The sequence below is a fragment of the Grampus griseus genome, assembly GCF_964374135.1.
Source record: "Grampus griseus genome assembly, chromosome: 2".
Classification (NCBI taxonomy): domain Eukaryota; kingdom Metazoa; phylum Chordata; class Mammalia; order Artiodactyla; family Delphinidae; genus Grampus; species Grampus griseus.
In genome coordinates, this window is record NC_139018.1 from 160179042 (window position 1) to 160203968 (window position 24927).

At 41.7% G+C, this 24927-nt stretch overlaps 1 protein-coding gene across 5 annotated transcripts in view; it reads left to right on the top strand.

Annotated features, from left to right (window-relative positions):
• The window catches only part of NRP1 (neuropilin 1), a 139451-nt gene that overhangs the window by 38562 nt on the left and 75962 nt on the right, over nucleotides 1–24927 (top strand). For all 5 annotated transcript variants that reach the window (XM_082649566.1, XM_082649565.1, XM_082649568.1 and 2 more), the window contains 2 exons: nucleotides 16956–17137; nucleotides 23218–23445. In XM_082649566.1, the coding sequence (XP_082505692.1) occupies nucleotides 16956–17137; nucleotides 23218–23445 (410 nt within the window). The remainder of the gene's footprint in view (nucleotides 1–16955; nucleotides 17138–23217; nucleotides 23446–24927) is intronic.

The window sequence follows — 24927 nt, forward strand, 5'->3', positions numbered from 1 at the left end:
GCCTGCGCGTCCGGAGCCTGTGCTCCGCAACGGGAGGGGCCACAACAGTGAGAGGCCCGCGTACCATTAAAAAAAAAAAAAAAAAAAAGGAGAATGAATTGTGTGTAGTGCACTCAGAAGGTCAGTATAAAAATAAAGCCTGTGAAACCTTATGATGCTTGTCCGCTGACTGAAGGAAGCAGCGGACAGTGATAATGCAGAGGCAGGAACATAACAGGGAGAAAATAATGAACAGCTTTGTCACATCAGCTGGCTACTGACTGACCAGTGGGAAGCCTGGAGATCTGGTGAGATGGTGCTGGTTACACACAATGCTGACGCACTTAGATGAAAGTGGCCAGGAGCCTGACCTGCTCCGCCATCCTGTCAGCCAGGCACTAGCCCCACCAGGAAGCCTTCTTGATAACACTGCTCCTAGGCCTGCCCTCCTCTGCACTCCCCCACCCCTGCACCTGCCACACAATCTGTGTCACCCTTATCCGTAACACGACCAGGGATGGCTGAAAAGTTGAAGTCTAAACGTGGTATTTTTCTAAATAGAAATCTTGAGGACGTGGACCTCATTAGAACCATCATTCCATCTGTGGAAACTGAAACAGGTAGGCTTGACATAAGTGTCTAGGGATTTATAGACATAGAGCTTATTATCACTAATAGGAATTGGGCTCTTGAATCCAACAACATCTAGATGAGGCTATGCCCCTAAGTATTTGGTGTTCTCTTCCAAAGAGACGTTGTTGTCATGATGGCTGTTTTCATAAGGTTTAATGTAATTGGAACAAAAGCAGAACACAGTTCCTTGAGTTTTCCCAAAAGCAATTTACGTTATTTGTAGAAAAAAATTTTGAAAGTGTAAGATGTTTTCTTTCAGAACTATTTACTAAACAGTTTACAAGATCCCGATTAAATGATGTTAAAATATGAATACATAGTTATGCCATGTTTGTTCTCATTTTTCTTGTTTATTTATTTTCTCAACAAGCATGAACTCGTTTCCCAGGAAACTGTTTTTGTTTCTGACTCTCAGAAAAATCCAAGATAAATAGAGAGACATATTTTCTATCCACAAGAAGTACAATCTTATCAGGGAAATAAATAAGTCATGGTAACACCTAAGAAAATAATTCCAGGTCGGCATTGGGCAAATGTATGATTACTCAGTCCATACTGGCTCAGGGCTCCATAAATTCAAGTGGAGGAAACATTTACAGGCGATTGAGTCTAAGAAAATCTTCACAGAACAAGTGAACCTTGAGTTGGGCTTTGAAAGTATGGAATTTGGATCGGCAGAAAAAGGGAAAGAGAAACTCCTAGGGAAGAGATGCCAGAATAATTCTGTGCAGTTATCCTTAGATGGGGGACATCAGGGCAGTTGTCCCTGACCTTCAGAAGAGTTAACACTATCCCAGGGTGGTAACTGGTCAGAGACGTCACAGAGTCCCCAGGACTAGCCAGGGCATGGCTCCTTCAGTTTGTGCTTTAAAATGAAAACCCTGCAACTAGTACCTGGACATGCATTTGACCTCCAAATCACCCTTTCTAATTTCCTTTTTACTCTGCCATTTATCTTCTAGGATTCATGTTTTATCTTTTGACTTTTTTTAGGGCCATTATCAAAAGTCATATTAACCAGGTTTAAACACTGTTTTTAAAAGTTCAGTTTAGAGCAAGAAGGAAATGCTGCGTTTTGTTTGCAGCCCTAGCAAAGCCTGGGCTTACAGCCTTCCTGAGACAGCCCTGCAGCTGTGAAATAGGAGAGCACAGTCTGGAGGCCGTGGAAGATGCGCTGCTATAGAAGTGTCCTCGGATTACCTTCCCCTGGCACAGCTTCCGTTTCTTTTACCTCCCCCCAGCCCCCAGCACCAGTGCTACCTCTAGTCCCTGACAGCGAGGTCCAGACCCAGGGGCGAGGAGTCAGCTCTCTGTCTGGACCACCACTCAGACCCTGGACTCCATTCCAGGTGCTCTGGGAGACGCTGGGCAAACCATTCAGGAGTTAATTCAGTTGCTTCACTAGTGAATTCAGTAATGAGTTGCCTGTGAAGCCAGTGGTTTGACAAAATTGACCGGCTGGTCTAGGAGTGATGTGGACACAACTGCAGAAAAGACATCCTCACATGTCATAGGATGCTACCGGTTCACTCTCTCTTTTCAAGCCTGTACCCCAAGGACAAGCATAAAAGCCTTCTCAGCTATTCAGAAAAGAGTGCTACATATATATAAGCTATTACTACTTTTTTCACCGAAAATTTTATATATATAATTATAAGCTATTGCTATTTTTTCACCAAAAATTCTGTATATATAATTATAAGCAATTATAAGCTTGTATATAAATATAAGCTATTACTACTTTTTTACCACAAATTATATATATGTGTGTGTGTGTATGTATTTCACACATGCTAAGAATACTTTCTTCATTAATTGCAAAGCATAATGGGAGTAAAAAATAAAAGCTTTTGCTAATGGTCTTCTACCATTTGTATGGAAGATTTCCATTGAAGAGATCAATATTATTACTGTTCAAACATTTACCCAGCCAGTGTTTGACATGTCTGTCACACATTAAGGGGAAAGTATGTTTGAAGACATTGGATTTTAACGAAGAAAAATTAGAGAAACCTCCAGTTGAAGTTATTATATGTAAAGACTGCCAAACCCAACATTACTTCTGCTTCGGTAGTATTTGAACTGTTGTTAACCTGTGTTTCTGAGTGTACATTCATCAGTGAATAATTAGGGAGGAATTCAGTAGTAAGTCATTGATAGAAAGCCCATTTGACTTCCAAATTTACAAAAGCCTATTTTAAGGTTTAAAAGATTATGGAGGCTGTGTGTGTGTTTAACTAGTGAAAATGGGTATTTTGTCTCTGTCTGGGAAAGAGAATAATTACAATCTGAGTCATTCAGGGAAGTGTCCTAGATCAGTGACATTTTTGCAAGGCAGCAATAATCTTACTATATTACACACACAGAAAGGTGTTAAAGGGACTATCAGTTGGTATGGAATTACATAGTAGTATGAAGAGGAAAGCAGTAAGAGAAAATTCAACATCGAAAGTTAACAGTTACAAAAAGAGGAATGTTCTCTGTCCAGAATTTGGAGATTTTGGCTGGCATACTTAGTTTGTAAAAGAAAAATCATCAGGATAAATTAAATTTTATCTTTAGTATCAGAAAGCCAACACTTAAAGTCGATGTGGAAATTGTGTTAAATTGTCACCCAGGCATCTTTTGACCTCTGGCTCCATCCACGGGGGGTCCTGGATCAGCCCTTCCTTCTGCTTCACACCTTCCTGGATCCTTGCTCCCCAGAGCTGGTTTTTCGTTCCCAGGACAAGACCCTAACTCTAGATCACCTAGTCCCAAATCAGTAAGAAGGGCAGAGTCTGGAGCATGTGGGATGGAGGAGAAGGAAGGCAGAGAAGGTTCTGGAAAGAGAGGAGAATAGAAGTCTGGCCCTCCACCCTGCCCTTGGTGGCACAGATACCACCCCAAGTCCCCAAAACTCAGTTATAGAGCCTTTGAAATGGATACATGCTTTCAAAGTTCTCAGCATCCCTGGGTTGCTAAAATAATGATGTCACATCAGCCTTCAAGCAATTAGAGAAGTTTCTATAGTTATCTGTGTTTTGCCTGTTTTTTTTGTGTGTCGATCTAATAAATGAATTCTTGGAATTTTTCTCTTCTTACAGTACTAACAAAGTGAGGGATGAGGGGCGTGATGGCTATGCTTAAAGAGCTGCAAGGCTCTCGTGTGCAAGAGGAACTAAATGTGGTCTTAGGATCAATGGGTGGAAACTGCATTAAATAATGAAGAAACATTTATTGAGGGAACAGATCTGAGGCAAAGTCAGGAAGGCTTGGGATCATTGCCAGGCAATGAAGATGGGCCAAACTCCCTGCCTGGACTCAGTGTGTTTCCTCTTCCTGGAGGTTTTTGAAGAAGGCTGAGAAATCCCTTGGTGGAAATCTCAAATTAGAAGTAGACCCTGATGATCATAGAGACCCTTTTCATCATCTCCTAAAAATGAGATGCAATGGTTCATCTTTCATCATAATACTGTAGAAAGTTCTGATTCTTGTGTTAACTGGATTTGAAATATGCAGTTCCTTCAGTGTTCTGGGCTTCAGTTTTCTCATCTATAAAATGTATCCCTTAGATCTCTTCCCACGGTAAACTTTTGCTAGTTCTATTCATCGTGTTCACCTTAACATTAACTAGGTAGTAAAACCAGTGTGTTCCTGATTCCTTTGCTCAGAGAGACTCCGGATTTAGCCATGCCCAGTGCATTTGTCAGCGTCAGTTGAGTCCCTTTTACTGAGTATAGGCACAGTCTTACATATCGGCACCGTATTTACGTATCTTATGTATCGGCACCGACTGTCAGAAACAGTCGCTAAAACAGTTTTTCAAAGCACTGATTCAAATTAAATTTCTAACATGTAAGGCAGAATAGGAGAAGGATTAGGTTGCCAAATTTATCTCCATCTTCCCAAATTTATGTCATCATTTACGAAGTTGATTCCCTTCCTCCCTGGATTTTTTATTATTTCTGACCTGTGGCTAGTGCAAAGTAAGTGACTTTTCAAAATAGCATGTAGAAAATACTTTCTGGCCAACACGAGTTCCACCTCTATTGTGTAATAAAAGGGTCTTATGATCAATGAAATTGGTATATGTTGGGTTAAACCAAGTTAAATCAAGGTTTCATACCCATGGGACTTCTCAGAGCCTTATACTGACACAAATTATGGATATTCACAGAAGGAACATTATGATGTGCAGTGTTCCCAAATGATTTTGGGGAAAAAACATTCTTTTCAGAAGCATTTCATAAGACTAGTATTCTGAGGGACACATTTTAGGGCCAGTTTCCTACGATTTCTGCTTCCTACTTAAAAAAAAAAAAAAAAAAAACAGCAAACAAGATCGGAAAGTGATGAAAACAATAATAATGTAATCTAGGTAATTTGCCATTATAAGAGGGAAATGCAATCAGAATTAATGAAATATCTGAAATATGGGGTATTTTTAAAGTAATACAACTTCAAGAGCTGCAATGTTTTAAATGTTTCCCCTAAAAAGATTCTCAAAGGATCTGTTTTGTCATGTATTTGTAAATGAGCACTTATTTGCCCTCAAATCAAGAACCAAAATGTGGAAGACTGCCTTATTCCTATCTCTCCCTGTGACTGTACACTGTCAGTTCTCTTAATAAACTTTATAGATATAAAGCGCAGTGAACTTTAGCCCTCTACATTAAGACCGTTCAAAGAACTTAGGCTGTGAAATGTTAAATTGTTTTATGTATTCTGGTTTTCGGTGAAAAAACCCATCTCCTTTCCTTATGAAATAATTAGTCAAAGTAAGGAAGGTGGAGTACAGCTTTCTCCTATGCCTACCTGTCTTGTTTTTACAGCTGAGTCTTTAGTATTATCAAGGGGAACTTTTTATACCTTTCTCTAGCTTGTGCTGTGCTTAGGAGAAGCATGTGTTTGAAAATGCTCCCTTTATGCAATGTTTTATTTTAGCTAACTTGACCCTTTTCCCTTTTCCTTTCTGTTAAGCTTACCATAAAGATGCTTTGGGGCTGGGGAGTGCTTTAGATGGTAGGATGAGGGCTATATGATCTCCTGGTTGGGTTAAATCCATGCTCCAAGCACAGAGCCATCTCTGCAAGCTGACCCTTTATGTGGCAAGAGGGTACTTCTGGTCTTAGGCTACCGGTAAAGTTTATGGCCACTGCTTTCCTTTCTTCTAAACACACAATTACTCCTCAAGACCCATATAAATCATGAGGCCACCTAGGTCATTAAAATCTTTTCTTGTCTCCATGAGCTTGTTCCTAACACAGAGATAATTAAAGGCTTGCTTTATACCAATTAATTAGTCTGTAAAGCAAGTCAGCAATAAGAAAAAAATCATGCAAACCAATGTTTAGGCCAATAACCAATGATTCTCTGCATATTTTGTTTTTTAACTAATTTCCATGTTGTAACATAAAAAAAAGCCCTGGTTGACACTTGAAGTATTTTATGTCCATGATATATTTCTCATTATTTAAATTATTCCCTGTATCACAAATTGACTTGGGGTTACAGAATATATCCTAGGTTGGTTAGTAAGACTACTAGTAACCCAGTCATCTGCAGTTGAAACACCTGCTTTATGACTTAATAGAATTCTAAATAGTGAAAAATTCAAAAAAGAACAAATACCCTAAGCATGAATGCTTCGGACTCTAAACATGACTTACGGTAAACAGAACGCTGCCTTCAATAAACACGAGGGATTAAGAAACTCTCTCTACGCCATGATCTATTTTTCTCTTGTGCATTTCTTTCTAGCACCATACATGAATCAGGCCCGTATCTAAAAGCTTCATACTTCTTGGCTGTGGTTAGCTCAGGGGTTTGTACTCCTAAGTAAACCTTAAGGGTCTACTGAACAGAATAGCACCATTTTGACTTGGATTGGTGCCAACTGGCCATCATAAAAGTCAGCTCAACCTTTCTCTCACCATCGGTGTCACTAAAAGGAAGAGACATCTGTCTGTCACTAGACCCATTTTTCTTCAGCATTTTTTGCTTTCCACTTTTTCAGAAAAAAAATGGGTTGTCATTACAGACTAAGGAACTTCCCCACTCCAGGATGAATAATCTCACCTACCTGATGCTGAAACGGTTCTACTGTAATTACTGCAAAGAAAGAAAGAAAAAAAGCCTTTTAAAAAATGAGTATTTGCCAGCGTTAGTTCCTGCAGCTCTGATTAGCAAACTACCTAGATCCCCACTGAATAATCACTAATTAATCAGGAGGATTTTTTTTTAACTCTTAAAATTAGCACATTAGGTCCTATAGTCTAAAACGGAATTATGCCTTTATTTCTTTTTCCAAATAATTGAAAAGGAAACTTGCAGATTATGATCCTGCTATGCCTTAAGGCAGAGTCACTGCTTTTCCAGAACTGGAAGTTGTCCCCTGGTGCGTCCACCATACCAACTGAGGGGGCTTTCTGAGCAAATTCAGCACTGCATGCTGATAGCACTAATCCAGTCGCAGATCATTAAATCAGTTGGGTACATCAGTGGAAACACTTAACGGATTTAGTGATTTCTTTAAAAAAAAAAAAAAAAGTCTTGTAGTATATATATTTTCTTTAACTCCATTTCTGACTATGGGTTTAATTGACTGGTTTTTGGTGGTAGTACTAGGACAAGACGTGCTGTCATTCCAAATAGTATTTTTCAGAGTATCAGGTTATGTCATCTTCTGAGAGTTAGTCATCTTCTGACTGATAGATCCCCCAGGGAGATAACAATAGCCAAACTTCCTGTACTACCTAAACTACAGTCTGTCTTGAACTGTGTAATATATACCTTTGGGAAAGTAAAGCTGTGCTCCATTGGGTTCTCTGTGCATTTGTCTCTTTGCTTCTCCTGCATTCCGGCCCCACTTGGAAGGGGACATCACCGTGTAGTATTTCACTGAGTCCTCCCTGTTATCTTGTAAGTTTAATTATCATTTTGTCCATTTTGCAGGTGAGCAACTGAGGCCCACAGACGTTCGTTAGTGACACTCAGCTAGTCAGTGACTGAGTGTGAGGACTTAACCGCAGCTGTGTCCCAGTTTGGCTAATTTGATGGTTGGCCAGGCAGGTGGCACCTCCTGCCCCACTGTTCCCTTTGAGACTTTGTGGGAGGTCAAAAATGGTGGCGCTTCTTGATAGATAAAAGGTGCAGGAGTGAGTCCTGAAGCTCAGAGCCCACATCAGAACCCAGTTTTTAACACCTGAGCTCTCTCTCCACTTTATCCCCCTGAGAAGCCTGAGAGAAGAGGAACAGAGAGGAGAGAACAGCCTTTATTTAAAACAAAAACCAAAAACTTAAAGATATAAGTATTTAGGGCTTCCCTGGTGGTGCAGTGGTTGAGAGTCCGCCTGCCGATGCAGGGGACGCGGGTTCGTGCCCCGGTCCGGGAGGATCCCACATGCTGCGGAGCGGCTGGGCCCGTGAGCCATGGCCGCTGAGCCTGCACGTCCGGAGCCTGTGCTCCGCAGCGGGAGAGGCCACGACAGTGAGAGGCCCGCGTACCGCAAAAAAAAAAAAAAAGATATAAGTATTTAAAGTAAATAAGAAGGAAGTAAATGTGTCCAAGACTTCCCCTCTGTCACTTTTTGATGGTTTGACTAGCTATATAAACTCATCTTGAGACAATCCATGAAAGTAATTCTTTTTTTTTTCCCTGAGAACAGTGGAAAGTTGGCAAGAAGTAAAACTTTTCTATGAAATAGGGAGGCGAACAAGTTGTAAATGATGTTAATATCTTCCAGACGGCACCGTTTTACTTGGGAACCAAATTTATGGTAATTAAAGGCATGTGAATTTTTCTATAAATACTGAACTTTGCAAGTTTGACACTGGAAGACTCCATTACCTCGGAGTGTAGTTGTTTTAAAGGAGGCGTCCCTGGTCTTCCGTTTGAAATGCATCTTTGGATTTCATAATCGGAGTTAAACCCTAAAGATATTTCCCCATGTGAAGGATTTTTTATCTTCCATGCCAGTAAATCTTAATTATAAAGTGAGATTCCTCAGAAATGAGAAATTCAAACTCGAAGCACTTTCCGTGAAAATTATATATATTTTGACCATTATTTTACACCACATGTCTTGAGTTCTTTTATATATTTATTTTTGAATTAAGCTATTATCACTCTTCTGTCTCTAGACATATGTGTTGGACAATCTCGGAGTGTCTGTTTTGCTTCAATCAGGAGAGCGTGACTCTCTCCAGAACCCTGCTTTCCTTTCTGCAGGCGAGGACCATGGTTGGCTGAGGGCTTTCAAACCAACAGCTGATGATGGGAGCTGAGAACATTGAAATAGCTTCCAGCCTTGTGCAGTTTCCCACCCCTGCCCTTCATCTTACCCTGGATCCTTCTAGGCTTTGCCCTGCCAGGGGATGTAAGTGGACAATCCCTGCTGCTTGGGTCTGTACTGCAGCTTCCAAGCTCCATGCGTCCATCCAGAGCTGGGTCTGAGCGATAGGCAGAATCCCAAGATCCTCGGCCCCTGGTTACACACATCTTCTCCCAGTCACTCAATCACCTATTATTAATCTAGGTGCTGCTGTACAGGGATTTTGCAGATTTAATTAAGTTGCCAAATCAGTTGGCCTCGAGAAAGGGAGGTTATCCTGGGTGAGCCTGGCCTAATCAGGTGAACCCTCACTAGGGACTCAGCTTTTCCTGAGGAGTTTTGAAGCAGAGGAAGAATCCAATGGGAGGGAAAGTCTCTGTTGCTGGCTTTGAAGCTGGAGAGGGCCAGCTCCCTTGTGTGGCAAGGAAGGTGGGTGGCCCCGGGGATCTGAGAGCAGCCCCCCGTTGGTAGCCAGCAAGGAAATGAGGACTGCAGTCCCACAGCTGCAGGAAACTGCATTCCGGCACAGCAGTGTGAGCTGTGACAAAGACACAGAACTCAGATAAGAACACGGCCCTGCAGACACTTGATTTCCATCTTGTGATACATTGAGCAGGGACCCCAGCCAGGCCAGACCAGACTTCTGACCTACAGACTATGAGCTAATAAGTGTGTGCTGTTTTAAGCCCCTACGTTTGGGGTGACTTGTTATGCAGCAGCTGGAAGCTGTCCACTACCTGCTGAATGTTTATTATCTCAGTTTCTTTCTTTCCAGTTGGTCTTGACCAGCTGTGACCCACTGCCTTTGATTATCCCTTTGTATTACTACAGTGAAAACCGTTTAATATTTCTTTTCACTCCAGTAAAAGTTTTTCCTTAAATATTTCTTTCTTTACTTTTGTAATACCTCATTTCCTGGGACTGTTTGCTCTTATACATATTATGTTATTATCTAACCTATTCATGATCCATTTTTCTATGGCTGCAGTAAAATTATTGATATTCATTATTATGGCCCTGAGGCATTACACAAGCTTAAAAATGAAAATTTTAATGTGTGAGATCAGCTTTGTGAGTTTTACTGTACTCTGATTATTTGAGAAGGGGTTATCTGACCATCATACATATAGAAATCTTTCTTGAGCTTTAATCAGAGGAGCCGCACAGCAGAGGTGTCAGGTGGACTCTATGGCATTGGAACTTCCTGGAGGAGAACGATCTGGAAGCCTGTGCACGAGTAACAAGAGTAACACCATGTGGGCCTTTGAGGAGGCCAGTGGCATTAAACGAAAGACAGTGTTGGCAGCAACTTTTTGTTCCAAGAAAGGTGAGATGTTTGACGTCCCATTTCCCATCAGTGGAGTAGGTTGCTGGAGAGATGGTCTGGCTGAAGTACATCCAGCAGCCACTGAGCAAAGCTGCCTGGTCGTCTAGCACCAGGCTCCCCTGGGCTCTGTGGCGTGGCCCAGGCCAGCCAGCGGTTGTACCTGCACCCTGGCACTTGTGCTCATCTTGAAGTTCAGTAGACGCTAGACCCTCCTCGGTCTCCTCATAGCTGGAGCCTGAGTTTGGGTGATAAGATCAGTGAAGGAACTGGATGGTGGGGCAGTGGAAATGCCACTCAGATGCTAACCTGCTACCCCAATGTCTCACGGGCAGCCACCCCCAACTGGAAAAAAGTGCAGACAGTGTCAAGAGCGTTTTACTTCGTGCAAATACGCATAAACACACGACAGGTAGAGAAGTGATAATGCTGTGGATTAGAAGTTAGGCTCACGGGGTGTATGGAAAGTACTACTAGAATAGAAGTAAGAAAAACTGAAATTTAGAAAGTGTTCTAACAAATGCAGATGAGCCCCAGGTCGAGGCTAATGTCCTACGGCCCTGCTCATAATCCGCAGAGTGTGCATATAGGAAGAAAAAGATAATATCTATATGAACAAATATATATCTAGGAAAAATATATGCCATTATTTTAATGAAGCAACAATTACTTTATAAACCTAGAAACAAACTTGAAAGGGGACTATACCAATGTAATAAACAAAGAAATATCAGTTCACGGTACAAATTTTAAAATTTTGTAGGGATTTAGAATGACTTTCATAGAAATTGGTATTTGACCCTAGGCCCGGGAGCTGGAGGGACAGCAGCCAGGTCACAGCCCAGCCTCTCTGTTCCTCTGAAAGTGCTGCGGGATTCTCCGCCGTTCCGCCAACTCAGGCCCTCTCCCCAGCTCTGAATCTCGGCTTTGCCAGCTCCATCCTGGGGGTGCTGCACCAGGTCCAGACTTGGGGGTCGTCAGAAGGTCCTGCCCTTCCCACCTACGCACCCTGGGGATGCAGGCTCTACCTCCGCCCCGTCTTTAGTGGAGCCATCTGTGTCCAGGCCCAGGTGCTGGCACCAGGGAGAGAACGAAATCACAGCTACCTTTCAGCCCCACTCCCATTTCTGTTGTCCAGACTGGGTTTGGGTTCTAGCCACGTGGTCCCTGAACATTAGCCTGAGCTGGAGGGCCAGGACAGCTCCAGGAGGAATCCCATGCAGTGGCCACCATCAATTCCACTGAAACTTTCAACTCATGTGACTCCTGAAAGGCCAGGGCTCCCGCTGTCTCTGTCTCTATCTGTCACATGCACACCTGCACATATACCTTTGCAAACACCAGGATTCTTGTTTGTACAGCTCTAAGCACACTGTTAAGAAGACCACCAATGAAGTGTTCATTGATGTGGCATTTTCTAGCAACATTGACCAGTTGACCAGTTGTTCATGACTAATTCTAAAATAATAAGCCATACCCATCTCCCACCCTCAAAAAATACGTATGAAAGGGAGTAACAAGAGCAGATACTAGAATCAAACTTGTCCCAGACTGGGCAATGTGGAAAAGATACTAATGATTTCATTCATGTGTCTCTTACCCGGTGCTTCTACTGCTCTGGGCTCCTTCTGAGATGGTACCACCTAATAATCTCTCTCCTGGGATTACTGTAAAGACCGTGTTAGACAGTGATCTGAGAGTATATTGTAACAGGGAAGTTACTGTACAAATGGCAGGTATTACTGCCAGCATTTCAGAAAGTATGAGATCAAATCAGATTCACTTTAACTTTCTAGTACTCCCCAAAAATGTATCACACAAGGAGCCTCATTGATCCCATTGTTTTAAAAACAAAAGGCAAAGCCTTTGATTTATTTCCAAATGAAACATCAAAAAAGATAGTGTTTTCTGAGCAAGAAATATAAAATTGTTAGCTGGGCAATAAGGTATTGATTTGCTACTTCATATATAAGTAGTTAATGCTTTCAAAATAAATTTGATTAAGAAAGAGTACTTGTCCATTGTAAACATCTTGAAAAATACAGAAATAATAATACAGAAATAATCTCCCTACCCAGAGAAAAACACTTGTTAATAGCTTGCATATTTCCCTCCTGTTCTTTTACTTCATATGAATAAAAATTGAGGAGATACCGTGTGAAGTTTTTTTCACTTACTTATCATAAGCATTTTTCCTTTGTTATAAAAAATCTTTTGTTGAACATGCTTTTTAATGGCTGAATAATATTCCTCAATATGAATGTACGTAAATTCCTTCTTCTTCCTGTAGGCCTTATTTCCATTTTTCCCATTATAAAGCTTCAGGCAATACTCTTTGCATACATATTTGACATTATTCCAGATTATTTCTTTTGAATAGATTTCTAAAAATGCTTTTACTACATGAGTCTATGAACCTTATAAAAGGCTTTTCATATATTTATCTTGATTAGAACCTTGCAAAGAAACCAGAATGGTTAGGGAGTGGGTCATATAAAACTGCTCAGAAACACCGATGCGAGCTAATTGGCCCCTCCATACTCCATCATCGTATATTTTTATATCCAACTCCTCTTTCTAATACTCTGAGGAAAAAAAAATCTGTTTTCTTCTGGGGAAGAAGGAAGGTAATTCTTGGACAACAATACGGTAATCGTTTACAGCTTGTTCAGTTGGGATAGCTATTAATGCCTTCTGTAAAATAAACCAAAGATCCAAAGAAACACATTTTTGTAGGTGAAAATTATTTTAGCCAACATCATTTCTCACTCTGGTTTATGATGTCAGGTATCGAATTTCTCCATTATTAACGTACGTATGCGTGTGAGGGGAGAGCCTCTTGGAAGGAGATTAAAAAGACACCATTACCTAAAATCCCCCTTCCTAACAACTCGAGAATGTCCAGAAGCTGTGAGGGGGTTGGTACGGTAGCTCCCCGTACAGACAACACCCTGTAGAGGATTCGGGGTTTTTTTCCCATTAACAGACCCCACCATAGAGTCGGGGGTCATTTGTACTCACAGGAGAAAACCCGACTTAAGTATAAGTGTGCTGTTCGTCTATTCAGCACCGCATACCTAGAAAGCCTCCCAAAGCACTCTTTAGTGACTGAAGACATTTCTCATTTTCCCATCACTTTTCCCTTTCCTTGGCCATTTTCCTAAAACCATAATTCAAACTTTCCAGAAGAAGAAGAAAAAAAAATCTCTGAGTAATCCTTTCAAGAATTCTTAGAAGGAAATCTTTATTCTTTTATCACTCTTATGGGAAACTAAACTCGTGATTAGTATTAGGATTCAAAATGTTTTCACCACCCACATATACCTGGGTAGTGTGAGAGCGGGGGTTATGGAAGCAGGAAGGCGTGGGGCCTGAGAAGCACGAGCTTAAAGCCAGGGATACTCATGGAAGAGCCACCCAGGGCCGCACACCCGAAAACTGAAACCTTGAGAAAGTGTCTTTAATTGTAAGAAGCTTAGGTAGAGAGATCTATGCCTTATTCCCACTAAAGATGGGCTGCTTTACCATTATTAGTGCAGAAAGGGAAAGGTTTAAGGTAGAAGATTGATGAAGAGAGATGGGGAGTGAGGGGGAATTCCCTGGCGGTCCAGTGGGTAGGACTCCATGCTTCCAATGCAGTGGGCCTGGGTTTGATCTCGGGAACTAAGATCTCACAGGCTGCGCGGCACGGCCAAAAATATATATTTTTTTAATTATAAAAAAGAGAGGGATGAGAAGATGGCTAAATCCACTTGATGTTGGTGTTCCTGTGATGAAATGTGGGGAGGTGAGGTCTGAGGAAGGCTTTCCTGCACAGGTGGGCGGTGCACTTTGGACCCAGACGCAGCCTCTTGGTCACCTGGAAACATTCTTTTTCCAGAGCCGGGCTCCAAAGGGACAGACGGGTTAACTTTGTGATCCCTCCTCTAGCTTTTATGAATTAGATTCCCAGGATTCCCCAGATCTCCTCCCGCAGCCTGTGCTTGTCGGTTCGGGATGCGAGTCGGATAGGTACCTCCAGGCTCACCTGCTCAGGTCTTTGGTTCCAGGACTGAGGATCTTAACATCCCAAGGAACGTGGTGCTTGCCGCGCCGGCAGCAGTAACAGAGCAGTGCAGCCGTCTGGGGGATCGAAATTTGCAAACTCAGGATCCTGGGCCTCAGGCCAGTGCAGGCGGGGCACGTCGCTGTGGCGACACATTTAGTCTCCGGGGAGGGATGCTGGCACACCAGCTGCATTCCTGGCACCATGTTTGCCAGCGAGAAACTTATGGGGTGGAACTGGTCTCAACTCCAGAGGGAGAAGCAAGCTGCTTTCTTAACTTCCTTGGCAGTATCACCCTTTGCAATTTTTACGCATACACCCTCTTGAATATTTACATGAACTGCTATCTGTGATACATTTGGGGGCCCTGGTGGATGGTAGAAAGTGCTAAAGTGATAGCAGCATCCCAGTTTATAAATGTAACTATTGTATCCCCGAATAATCCCATTGCCTAAAATTGGCACTTAAGATGCGACGATTTATCTCTTGCTGGGTAGAGCATCCAGTCCCTCTGCCCCTTTTCAAAATAGCTTTTACTGTTGCCAAGGGGAGAGTCTAGTATTTACTACTAGAAGATAATGTGAATTAAAAGACTGGCTTCATCCACTGTTGTAATTCCCCAGCAGTGTAATAGCTGAGTTCTGTCATACCTGGGAGAAAGGTCTCCTCACAGAAATGCCCTTACTTCTTCAGAATGCCTGACACACCTCTCTTATTTGTGTCTGGAAGGCAAAATGCACTAGGATGCGGCCACTTAGTATTCAGACCATGTCGAGATGCAAGTAAAAAGCCTATAGAGCAGAGCCGGACGGACAGTCACCAGGCCAAACGCAGTCAACGGCTCAAATCACAGTTAAATTATAAGCAAGCGTGGGGCAAACCATGCAGACCTGTCTGGTCAATGAAGCAGCAGAGATAAAAGGAATTACTGCATAAATGCCAACTTGTGAGGCTTTCATGAGTACAGAGATGGGGTTCTTTCCAGCTGCCCTCAGTTGACTATAAAAAGTCCCTGAGGATTTTGAAGGTAACGCTGTCTTCATCCTCCTTCTTTGTCTTGTCTTAACATGCAAAGCATCTCCCAGTGTCTAGAGAAACAAACAATTCCTCTGTGTAGCTCCATAGTTTTGCAAAGGGACAGCGATGCTAGCCGGCCAGTGATTTGACTCCTGGAATCAGCAGATGCAGCAGAGGAAATTCAGTTACTACAATAATTCACATACACTAGTGCTTCTTCGTTCAGTGTCAGCTTTATTTTCTTCTTGATATACACAAAGCTGGCACAATTTTGACTGATGAGGTAATGTCATTTTTAATTTAGAGAGCCTTAAGCTATCCACTTTAACTCTTGATAGCATCTTTGCAGTTGTCTCATGAGACTTTACATAAACATAAGTCATGTGTCCTGGACAGTTTGCAAAGGATTGCTAAGGATGACATTGGTCATCATGAAGATTTCCCACACTTTGGTCTCTTTTAAATCGCCAGATACAGTTTATGTTACTGCCATATTTTAGCCATTCCTGAAATTAATATATCCCAGGACTTTTGAACAAAGTTAAACACAGAAATAATGTTTTGCAATGAATGGATTGTAATGTCTTCACGTCAGTTCTAGAAGAAGTATGGAAGACAAATCAGATTATCTGGCTCCTAGGTGACTTGGCAAATAAAACGAAAAGAAAGAGCAAGACACTAAGAAATAGATAATGCCGAACAAAAAAGTCTTCCTGTTTTCCTGGGGGAATGCTAGTTTATTGGAGATGGATTTCCACCTTTTAGTGAAAAAAATGGTCCAGACACATGCATTATCTCAGTGCAATCTTCAGGGTAATATTTTATTGCTACTTCCTTCATCATTTGTCTGCTTAGTGTATCATTAAGCCTGAATTTCTAAAAATCATATCACTTTGATGATTTCAAGTGTGTCATATTTCCATTTCAAATGACAATATTCCTTTAAAGGTAATAAGGCTGGTAGTAAATAAAGTTACTTTCCATTTTTAAATAAACTTTTTTCTTTGAAGAGATTATGTTCTGCAATTCAAGTTGTAGTTTGGGGAAAAGATGATCTGTGTTTTGACCACAGTGGATACTGAGAGAGTTTTTTTTTTCTTCTAAGAAGCCTGGAGCTTAGTGGAATTGAGTTAAATAGTAAAGAATCTGTTTATTATTCTGTGGCCATATGTTTAGAGGGTCGCTCACAGAAATCAAAGTATTATTTATGGAGAGCTCCAGCCAAGGAGACATTTTGAATTCCTAAAAGAACTTCACAGTTTGAAAAGAATGCATAGCATTATGTATTGACAACCCCCCAACCCCAGACAAAGGAACACAATTTAATAAAAGAGAATTGTGCTCATGAGATTTTCCTTTTTCTTGTTAATTGGTTACTTTAACTGACATTGTCTGCAAGTATAATGGACACCATTATTCTTAATAGTTCTGTGTTGCCAGATGATGTATATGGACATGATGTAGTCCATTTTAATGATTTTATTTTGCTAGACTTCTTTCCCTCTCCATGAAATCCAGCAGTGAATGCAGATAGCAGTTTTGCTCCTGACAGATGGTGGTGGAGAATGCTGGTTTCTAAGTTACTGAAATTAAAAGGACTTTTCTCGTTAACCTGATGTTTTCTTCCATCTTTGTGTCTTAGGTATGACTACGTGGAAGTCATCGATGGAGAGAATGAAAATGGGCGTTTATGGGGAAAGTTCTGTGGAAAGATTGCCCCTTCTCCTGTCGTGTCTTCAGGGCCATTTCTCTTTATCAAGTTTGTCTCTGATTATGAGACACACGGGGCAGGATTTTCCATACGTTATGAAATTTTCAAGAGAGGTGAGTAACTTACAGGAGAACAAGTGTGACTAAGTGGTCATTAACATTGCTTGAGCTCGCAAGAGACAAAGTGAAAAGAGAGACAAGGAGTAACGTTTTTAAACTTTTGGTAAAAAGTCATATGTTCCCATTACAAAAATGTTGGAAAATACTTTAAACAAAGGAAAATTACCCAGTGTATGGAGGAAGCATGTTTAAAAAAACTTTTAAAATGTATTTTAAGCATCACAATTTCATCATTCTAATATGCTGACCAGTGTTTATAAGGTATATACTCTGTAAAACTCCTTGAAGAACATTTATTCTTATCTTTCCTATTCAAAAATAAGTTTGATCTACTCTTGAAGTTTCATTTCTTTAGTTAAAAATGCATGAGTCCCTCTTACCTTAAAGTCACGTACATCTTCTTCCCTTTTTTTTTTTTAACACCTCATTTAAGTTTATTCTTTTTTTTAACATCTTTATTGGGGTATAATTGCTCTACACTGGTGTGTTAGTTTCTGCTGTATACCAAAGTGAATCAGTTATACGTATACATATATCCCCATATCCCCTCCCTCTTGCCTCTTCGCTTTATTTTATTGCAAAATTCAAAACTGGTATTTCCCAGGAAAAGCAAAGCGCTAGTCCACTAGCCTTAGAGTTTCGAAAGCTATTGGAAGAAGAAGAGGCTTTCTGTTGATGGGAGGCATGGTTGGGGAAAGAACTTCCTGGAGGAAGCAAAATCGTCCTGCATTTAAATGGCATTCCCCTTCCAAATTAATTATCACTTGCCCTCTGCAGAATAATCACTTACTGATCTTCAGTCACAATGGTATATATTGGGATGGGATAGAATCTGAGAATGCACAGTCTCCCAGCTTTGAGGAATTCAACACACATATCAATTGATACGAATTGTAGCTTTACCTGGATGTCACTGTTTTTCACAACAGCCTGTAGGTTCCTGCTGTGTGCTCAATCCAGCCTCCCCTTTTAAGTGGACATTAATGTGCGGGAGACCTTCCAGGGACAGAGGCTCAAGATTTAAATGTATTGTCCTGGAATATAGGAGAAAGAGCTTTATTTAATAGAAAAGAAATCCAGCCACACCAAATACAAAAGCCTAAGATCCTCTGGGTCGGTGGCCACCGAGAATAACCAAAAAGAGAGTTTTAAGTGTTTCTGGGAGCATTGGCACAACTTCTTTAAATGTCAAAGAAATCTGGTACTGTCCCATATAAATATGGATAGATGGAGAGAACTTTCTTCAGAAATTCATCTGGGCACGTGCTCAGAAAACCTTTAGTAGAAATAACAGCAGACATAGGACCTCAGTGTGTTCACATGATTACATATGGACATATTTCCTTGTGTTGAGAGCTGTTTGACCTATCTAAATCCACGTATGTGTATGTACACACATGCACAAACACACACATTTGCTTGCTGACCTGCATGTGACAGCATCAAAGAAAGTGTCAGAAAAGGAGGCAAGAATAACTTTTCATTGTCAGTGTTTCTCAAAGATCTGAAGATGGTGGATGGAGAAAGAGCGAGATCCTTCCTAAGTCATTAACAGTTCTTCAGCTTCCTTCCAGATGAACTCATCCCCACACTTCTGTTAGTCTCAGATGCACCGTGATTTCCGCCCTTTTTTCCCCTCAATGCCGTCCTTGAGACTCGCAGCCTTATTTTCTTCTTTCTCTTCTTGCCTCCCTACATCCAATATGGCTGCCAGTTCTTTTGGATTTTCGTCCCAAAGTCTCAAAGAGTCATGGCTTCAGAAATCTTGAATCACCTTGCTGTACACCTGAACCTGTTATAATCTTGTAAATCAACTATACCTCAATTAAAAAGAGAGAGAGTCACAGCTTCCTTTCCATGTCCTCTGCCGTTGGCCAGACAAGCCTGCCTTGTGGTTAATCCCCATGTTATCATATCCTAGCACAGCTTCTCAAATAGTCATCAAACTACTGTCCCCAAAACACCTATGGCGGGTGTCTGTCACCTGTCGGGTCAAGTCCTCCAAGGTCAAGCTCAAGCCTTGACATCAGCTGCTCCCAACCTTCCCGGCTTCACTCTTACAAACCCACAACCTGGCTTCCTGCCCCAGGTGGGTGTGCTGAGTGAGGTGCAGCAGACCTGCATGTGAATTTTGATTTGGCTACTGACCGTCTGTGTGAAGGTTCAGAGCTTTGGATTCCTCATCTGAACAATGGATGACAGTATCTAGCACAGGCTCTTTGTGAAGATCAGCTGAAATGAAAACATGTAGCCAGTGCCTGTCCCAGAAGATGCATCCCATGCACACTAGCTGTTACAGTGATTATAGATGAAGGGGGTGCTTTATCCAGATTTCACAGCCCTCCCTCTCTTCTGGTTTAAGCCTTTTAACCTCCATGGAAACCAGGCTCTAAGCTTATTCCTCTTCATTAATGTACTTTTTATTTTCCTACGCTTGTACCCAGCTTGTCCCTTAATAGACACACACACAAATATACACATATACAAACTGTATGTATATATACACACACACACACACAACTGTGTTTCACTAACTAAATGTTTTTCCTAAGTAATCCCAAATTTCTTCATGTGTGTATGTATCATTTCCCAACTAAATTGGTACCACCTAAAAAATGCAAAGAAAACATCTTTCTTTCTCACTCATTGCACATATTGTAGTCCTTATAGATACTCCATAAAATCATGAACTAGGAGAATACATTCACGAACACATAGACAGGTTCACGGGCGTTCTTTCCTCTAAAGCCATTTAATGATGTTATAGAACCTCCATTCTTTTGAAAACATAGCACTTCTTCCAGGCTGCAGCAATTTCAGGTTTCCTCAAAACACATAAATTAGACTAATCATAGTTGAACCAATACATTAAATTTCCACTTGTTGACCTTGAGGTTTTCTGACAGTAGATCACAGGGCCATTTCTGCATCCCTGGGGCTGCATTTCTAGAGGACCACCTTTGCCTGACAGTGGTGGCCAGTCCTTACCTCTTCCCCATGCCTCCTGGAGCCCCCTGGACACCCTAGTCCTCTCCTCAGGTACCACATTCCCCTTCTGCAGGTCTCTTCCCAGATGCTAAAACCTTGGACTACCAGCCCTAAAATGATTTCCATTCACTGGAAGAAATTTCTCTAGGAAACCCCAGCCTGCACACCTCCCACTCTGCCCCTGTCCTTCCCTGGGTCTGGGTCATCCAGGCCCAGATGCTGGAAGAAGCCATATCCATTTCCCGTGGGTCTCGGTGGCGGGGGCGGGGGCAGCATTTATTGAGAGCGGGATTGGTCACTTCATACATTATTTGACTAAAAGTCTGTACATTTAATAATAATTCCAAAGAAAATATTTTAGCTCTTATCATTATCCATCCTTATGGTCCTTAACAACGAAATGTGGGGTGCCTATGGCTACACAGGATGCTGTCAGTCTTACAAGTAGCAGGGAAAGCATGGTGTCACTGGCTGCCAATGCTGTGTGTGCCCCCCTCACCCCAGTAGTTCACTCACTCCTGGGCACACCAGCTGCTCGCCCTTAGTCTTGTTTACGGCTTGTGTATTCACCATGGGATCCCTCAGCCCACTCCCGCCATCATCGTTTTTGGGGAAGTGCTCACTCAACTGTGGCAAACTTACACAACAGGGATTAAGGAACTGAGTAAGACAAATTTTGATGTATAATGGAGGAAGTAGGAAATTACAGAAGCTTTGAGTTTGAAAGGAATTTTTTTCAAATCCTAAAACCCACCTCCCATTTGTGATGCACAGAATCTGAGGACCAGGAAGGTTAAGAGGCCACGGAGGCTACACAGCAGGTCAGTGATAAAGGCAGGACTAGAGCTCAGAGTTCCTGGTGATCCATCCAGCCGTCTTCTGCTTCCCCATGGAATGTCCCCGGCCTTTGTCAAAATACGTTAGAAAACCTGGGCTAGCTTCTAAAGGGATCTGGGGCTTCCCTGGTGGCGCAGTGGTTGAGAGTCCGCCTGCCGATGCAGGGGACACGGGTTCGTGCCCCGGTCCAGGAAGATCCCACATGCCGCGGAGCGGCTGGGCCCGTGAGCCGTGGCCGCTGAGCCTGCGCGTCCGGAGCCTGTGGTCCGCAACGGGAGAGGCCGCAACAGTGAGAGGCCCGCGTACCAAAAAAAGATAAATAAATAAAATAAAATAAAGGGATCTGACATGACAAGGATATACAGTGAAAGCATGGGAATTTATTTGATTTTGAAATTATGCCCTTAATTCCTGTCATTTTTTTCCCTCTCATTAAATCTTAACCTAACCTGGGTAATTTTATTTTTTTAAGAAGGAGAAAATATTGGAACCTGCATTAAACTCTCCTGTTTGCTTTGCCAGCCAAATCCCCGAGGAGGAGGTTGGAGGTCTCCAGAGTCACTGTTCCTACATCTTGGAAATCAAATTCTGAAGGGTTCCCAATTACCTACATATAAATGACTTTGTCAATTAATGACAAATTGGCCTAGTCATCTCAGAAGCCACCAAATAGCTTAGAAGCATATTATAAATTAGAAGCACATTTCACAATCTCGTTACCTGAAATTGACATGGCAAAATGCCACATGGTAATAACTTTTTAACCAGAATCAAATAGATGAGCATTCGAGGCCATCATGCTAAAGGGTGAGCCCCATCGTAGAAGGCTTGGGAAGGTATTCAAGTCAGAACTCTACCGACCAGGGTTATTGTGCCGTCTACTAAGTAGTCTTCGTCTCCAGGGCCATGGCTGTCTAATACGTGCGTGGGGAGAAAGCGATTGATTTGTTTTTTCAACAGGCTGCCAGATGCGCTGCGGAGGAGATTCAGCTTACTAGCCCTCGCCACTAAAAATAGAGATCTGCTAGTTAAATTTAATGTGTATTAATGCCTAATATGTTGCCTTTAGTACTTGGCACTTTGGAAGAATATTTAGTTAAGAACAAGCCCAACAAGCCTCCTTATTTAGAGTTGAATCCTTACACTTCCTCGCAGGGTCCCCATCAGTGAGGCAACAGTCTGGGAAGAGAATTGTTGAACTAAACATCCCCGCATTGGATCCTGAGATTCAAAAGGGTCAGGTCATCTCTGTTTCCCAGGGAGCCCTAAGAGCTCTTTGACGATCAGGGCAGCAGTGGTGGTGATAAGGGGCAGAAGCTGACAGGCTGATGTCCCTGTCCATGTAGATGGGCGGTTTTCAATTGTGTGGTGAATAGCACCCTGTTCAGTGCTGATTCCATGAACTGAAATTGTGGTAATTCATGTAGTCATAAGGATGACTTGCAATATATGTAATTTAAATTACAGATCACTGTAATTTGTTGTCGTGATAACACTGAACCGTCATTTAAATTACACGTTATAAACATATACATTAACATTTTAGAATGACCTCCTGTACTGTATCTGATACTTTGGAGAAGGTTAGGATGTCAACATTGGTATCAGGTGACTTGTAGCCACAGGACCTGCATCCCAGTTTACCATGCCCCCACCAACACCCACAGTTTACTGGCACACCTGTGTCAACACCGTTCCAAATGAGTCACTCACCCTGCGTACATGTACGAATTACCTTTCACATTTGGTTTGTCAAAGAGGCAGAGGTCACATCTGGTAGAGTTACTGAGTCACTGGTGTAGGAATCTGAAACCCAAACTCCCTCCACTGAATTCTCTCCCTCGCCTTTGTAAATGTTCTATTTCACCAGTAAAGGGCTGTCAGCCTCAAGATTTAAAGATTTAAGCTTGAAGGGGCTGTAATTATTTCTCTAGGGCTCTGTCGAGATTTCTGTAGCTTACTCATTCAGTGTTCCCACATGATTTTGTATTTGTCATTTTTTTTTCTCTGCAAGAGCAGAAGTTTTGAAATTGCTCCACACAAATGGAAAACTAAGGTGAACACAATAAATCTGAACTTGACTTTCCATACCTATCACCACTGCAAAAAGGCTGAGTAAGGAGTGATTAGGGCCGTGGTTATAATGGTGGGCTTTTATTAGAAAGATAAACCGTCTTTGCCCAGGTTATTTCTTGGGAAGGTCGTTTAAGTGGAATTTTCACTTTGCTCCTTTTTTCTTTTACTTATAGGTCCTGAATGTTCCCAGAACTACACAACACCTAGTGGGGTGATAAAATCCCCAGGATTCCCTGAAAAATATCCCAACAGCCTAGAATGCACCTATATTATCTTTGCACCAAAGATGTCGGAGATTATCCTGGAATTTGAAAGCTTTGACCTGGAGGCTGACTCAAATCCTCCTGGGGGGATGTTTTGCCGCTATGACCGGCTAGAAATCTGGGATGGATTCCCTGACGGTAAGAATGGCAGGAAGCACCCCCAAAAGGGAAGGATCTGGGGGAAGGGTCCTGGGATCCTTTTACAAGCATCATGACACATGCGTCACTTTAAAAAGTAGCTCAAAAGGAGGAGGCGAAACAAAGCAAAACAGTAACTTTCTTTATGCAGAGCCATGACGAAATATTTGAGCCCAAGAAGACTTGGTAACTTTCTAATCTAATGCCTTCATTTTATAGATGAGGAAACGGAGGCCATAAAAGTCTATGCAAGGTCTCATAACTATTTTGCTGACAAAATTGGGACCAATCCATGGTTTTCCTGACTTAAGTATTTTGCTCATTTCAATGACTTGCCTGTAGGTCATTAATTCATAAACTCGTCAGAGGGTGAGCTCTGAAGACATCAGTTAAATCAAACCATTCATTTTGTAAATGCAGAGACTAAGGGCCAGAGAGGTTAAGTACCTGCTAAAATTTTAACAGTGAAATATGTGTCTATTATGCTACCAAAACATTTAGAAATTTAGGAAAGGAAGGAGGAGAACATTTGGACATTCCTCATTTAGATGGATTCCTTGTCTGCTCTCTAGGGAATTTTTATCTTTGGGGATTCAAATTGCCTCAGTACATCCTTGGTACACCTTGTTCCTATCGTCTGAATTCATCATCCATTCAAAAAATATATTTATTGAGCACCTGCCATGGACCAGGCACTGTTCTAGCCTCTTGGCAAACAAAGCAAAGATGGCTGCCCTGTTTAGATTCTACCAGGGGGAATGAGGTAATAAACAGGGCACATTACAGACAAATGAAGTATGTGTATGGAATGTTAGAAGATGAGAAGTGCTATAAACAAAGAAAAAGAAAAGAAGAAAAAGTAGAGTAAAGGCATGAGAAGAACTAAGGTTAGGGGAGAGGGATGGGGGGAATTTTTAAATAGGGCAGTCAGGTCAGACCTTATTAAGAAAGTGAGAGAGATTTGAAGGAGGCGGGGGAGGTAGCCATGTGGCCAGCTAAATGAAAGTTCTCCATTTCAACCCCTGTGAACTAGAAGGTGAATGGCAAAAATACACACCCAAGTTCTGAACAGAGGGAGATAATATCAAATAATTTGTTGCAGCTGCATTGCTTGTCTTGTGTTTAGTCTGGTTTAATAGTAAGATTTCTCTGGAGAACACACTCTGCACAGATCAGAAAGGGTGGCTTGGAAGTTCTTACAAATCATGCAATTAGAACTTTGGAGCCATCTATGAAATAGTCAGATATTATTATCAAGATGGAGGAAAGAATATTTAAGTAAACTGTAAACAAAGAGCTAGTATAATGTGAAAGAAATTGCCTTTGTCTTTGAAATGAGATGAAAATGATCAGTGTAATTCAGTTTAGGTATGTTCCTCAATAGTAGAAAACACTGGAGAAAATCTGGGTTTAGAGAAAGCTTATGTTGTCATTGGAGCACATGGCTGAGTTATCATTACTTTAGCCTCTTCTTTGCTTTTT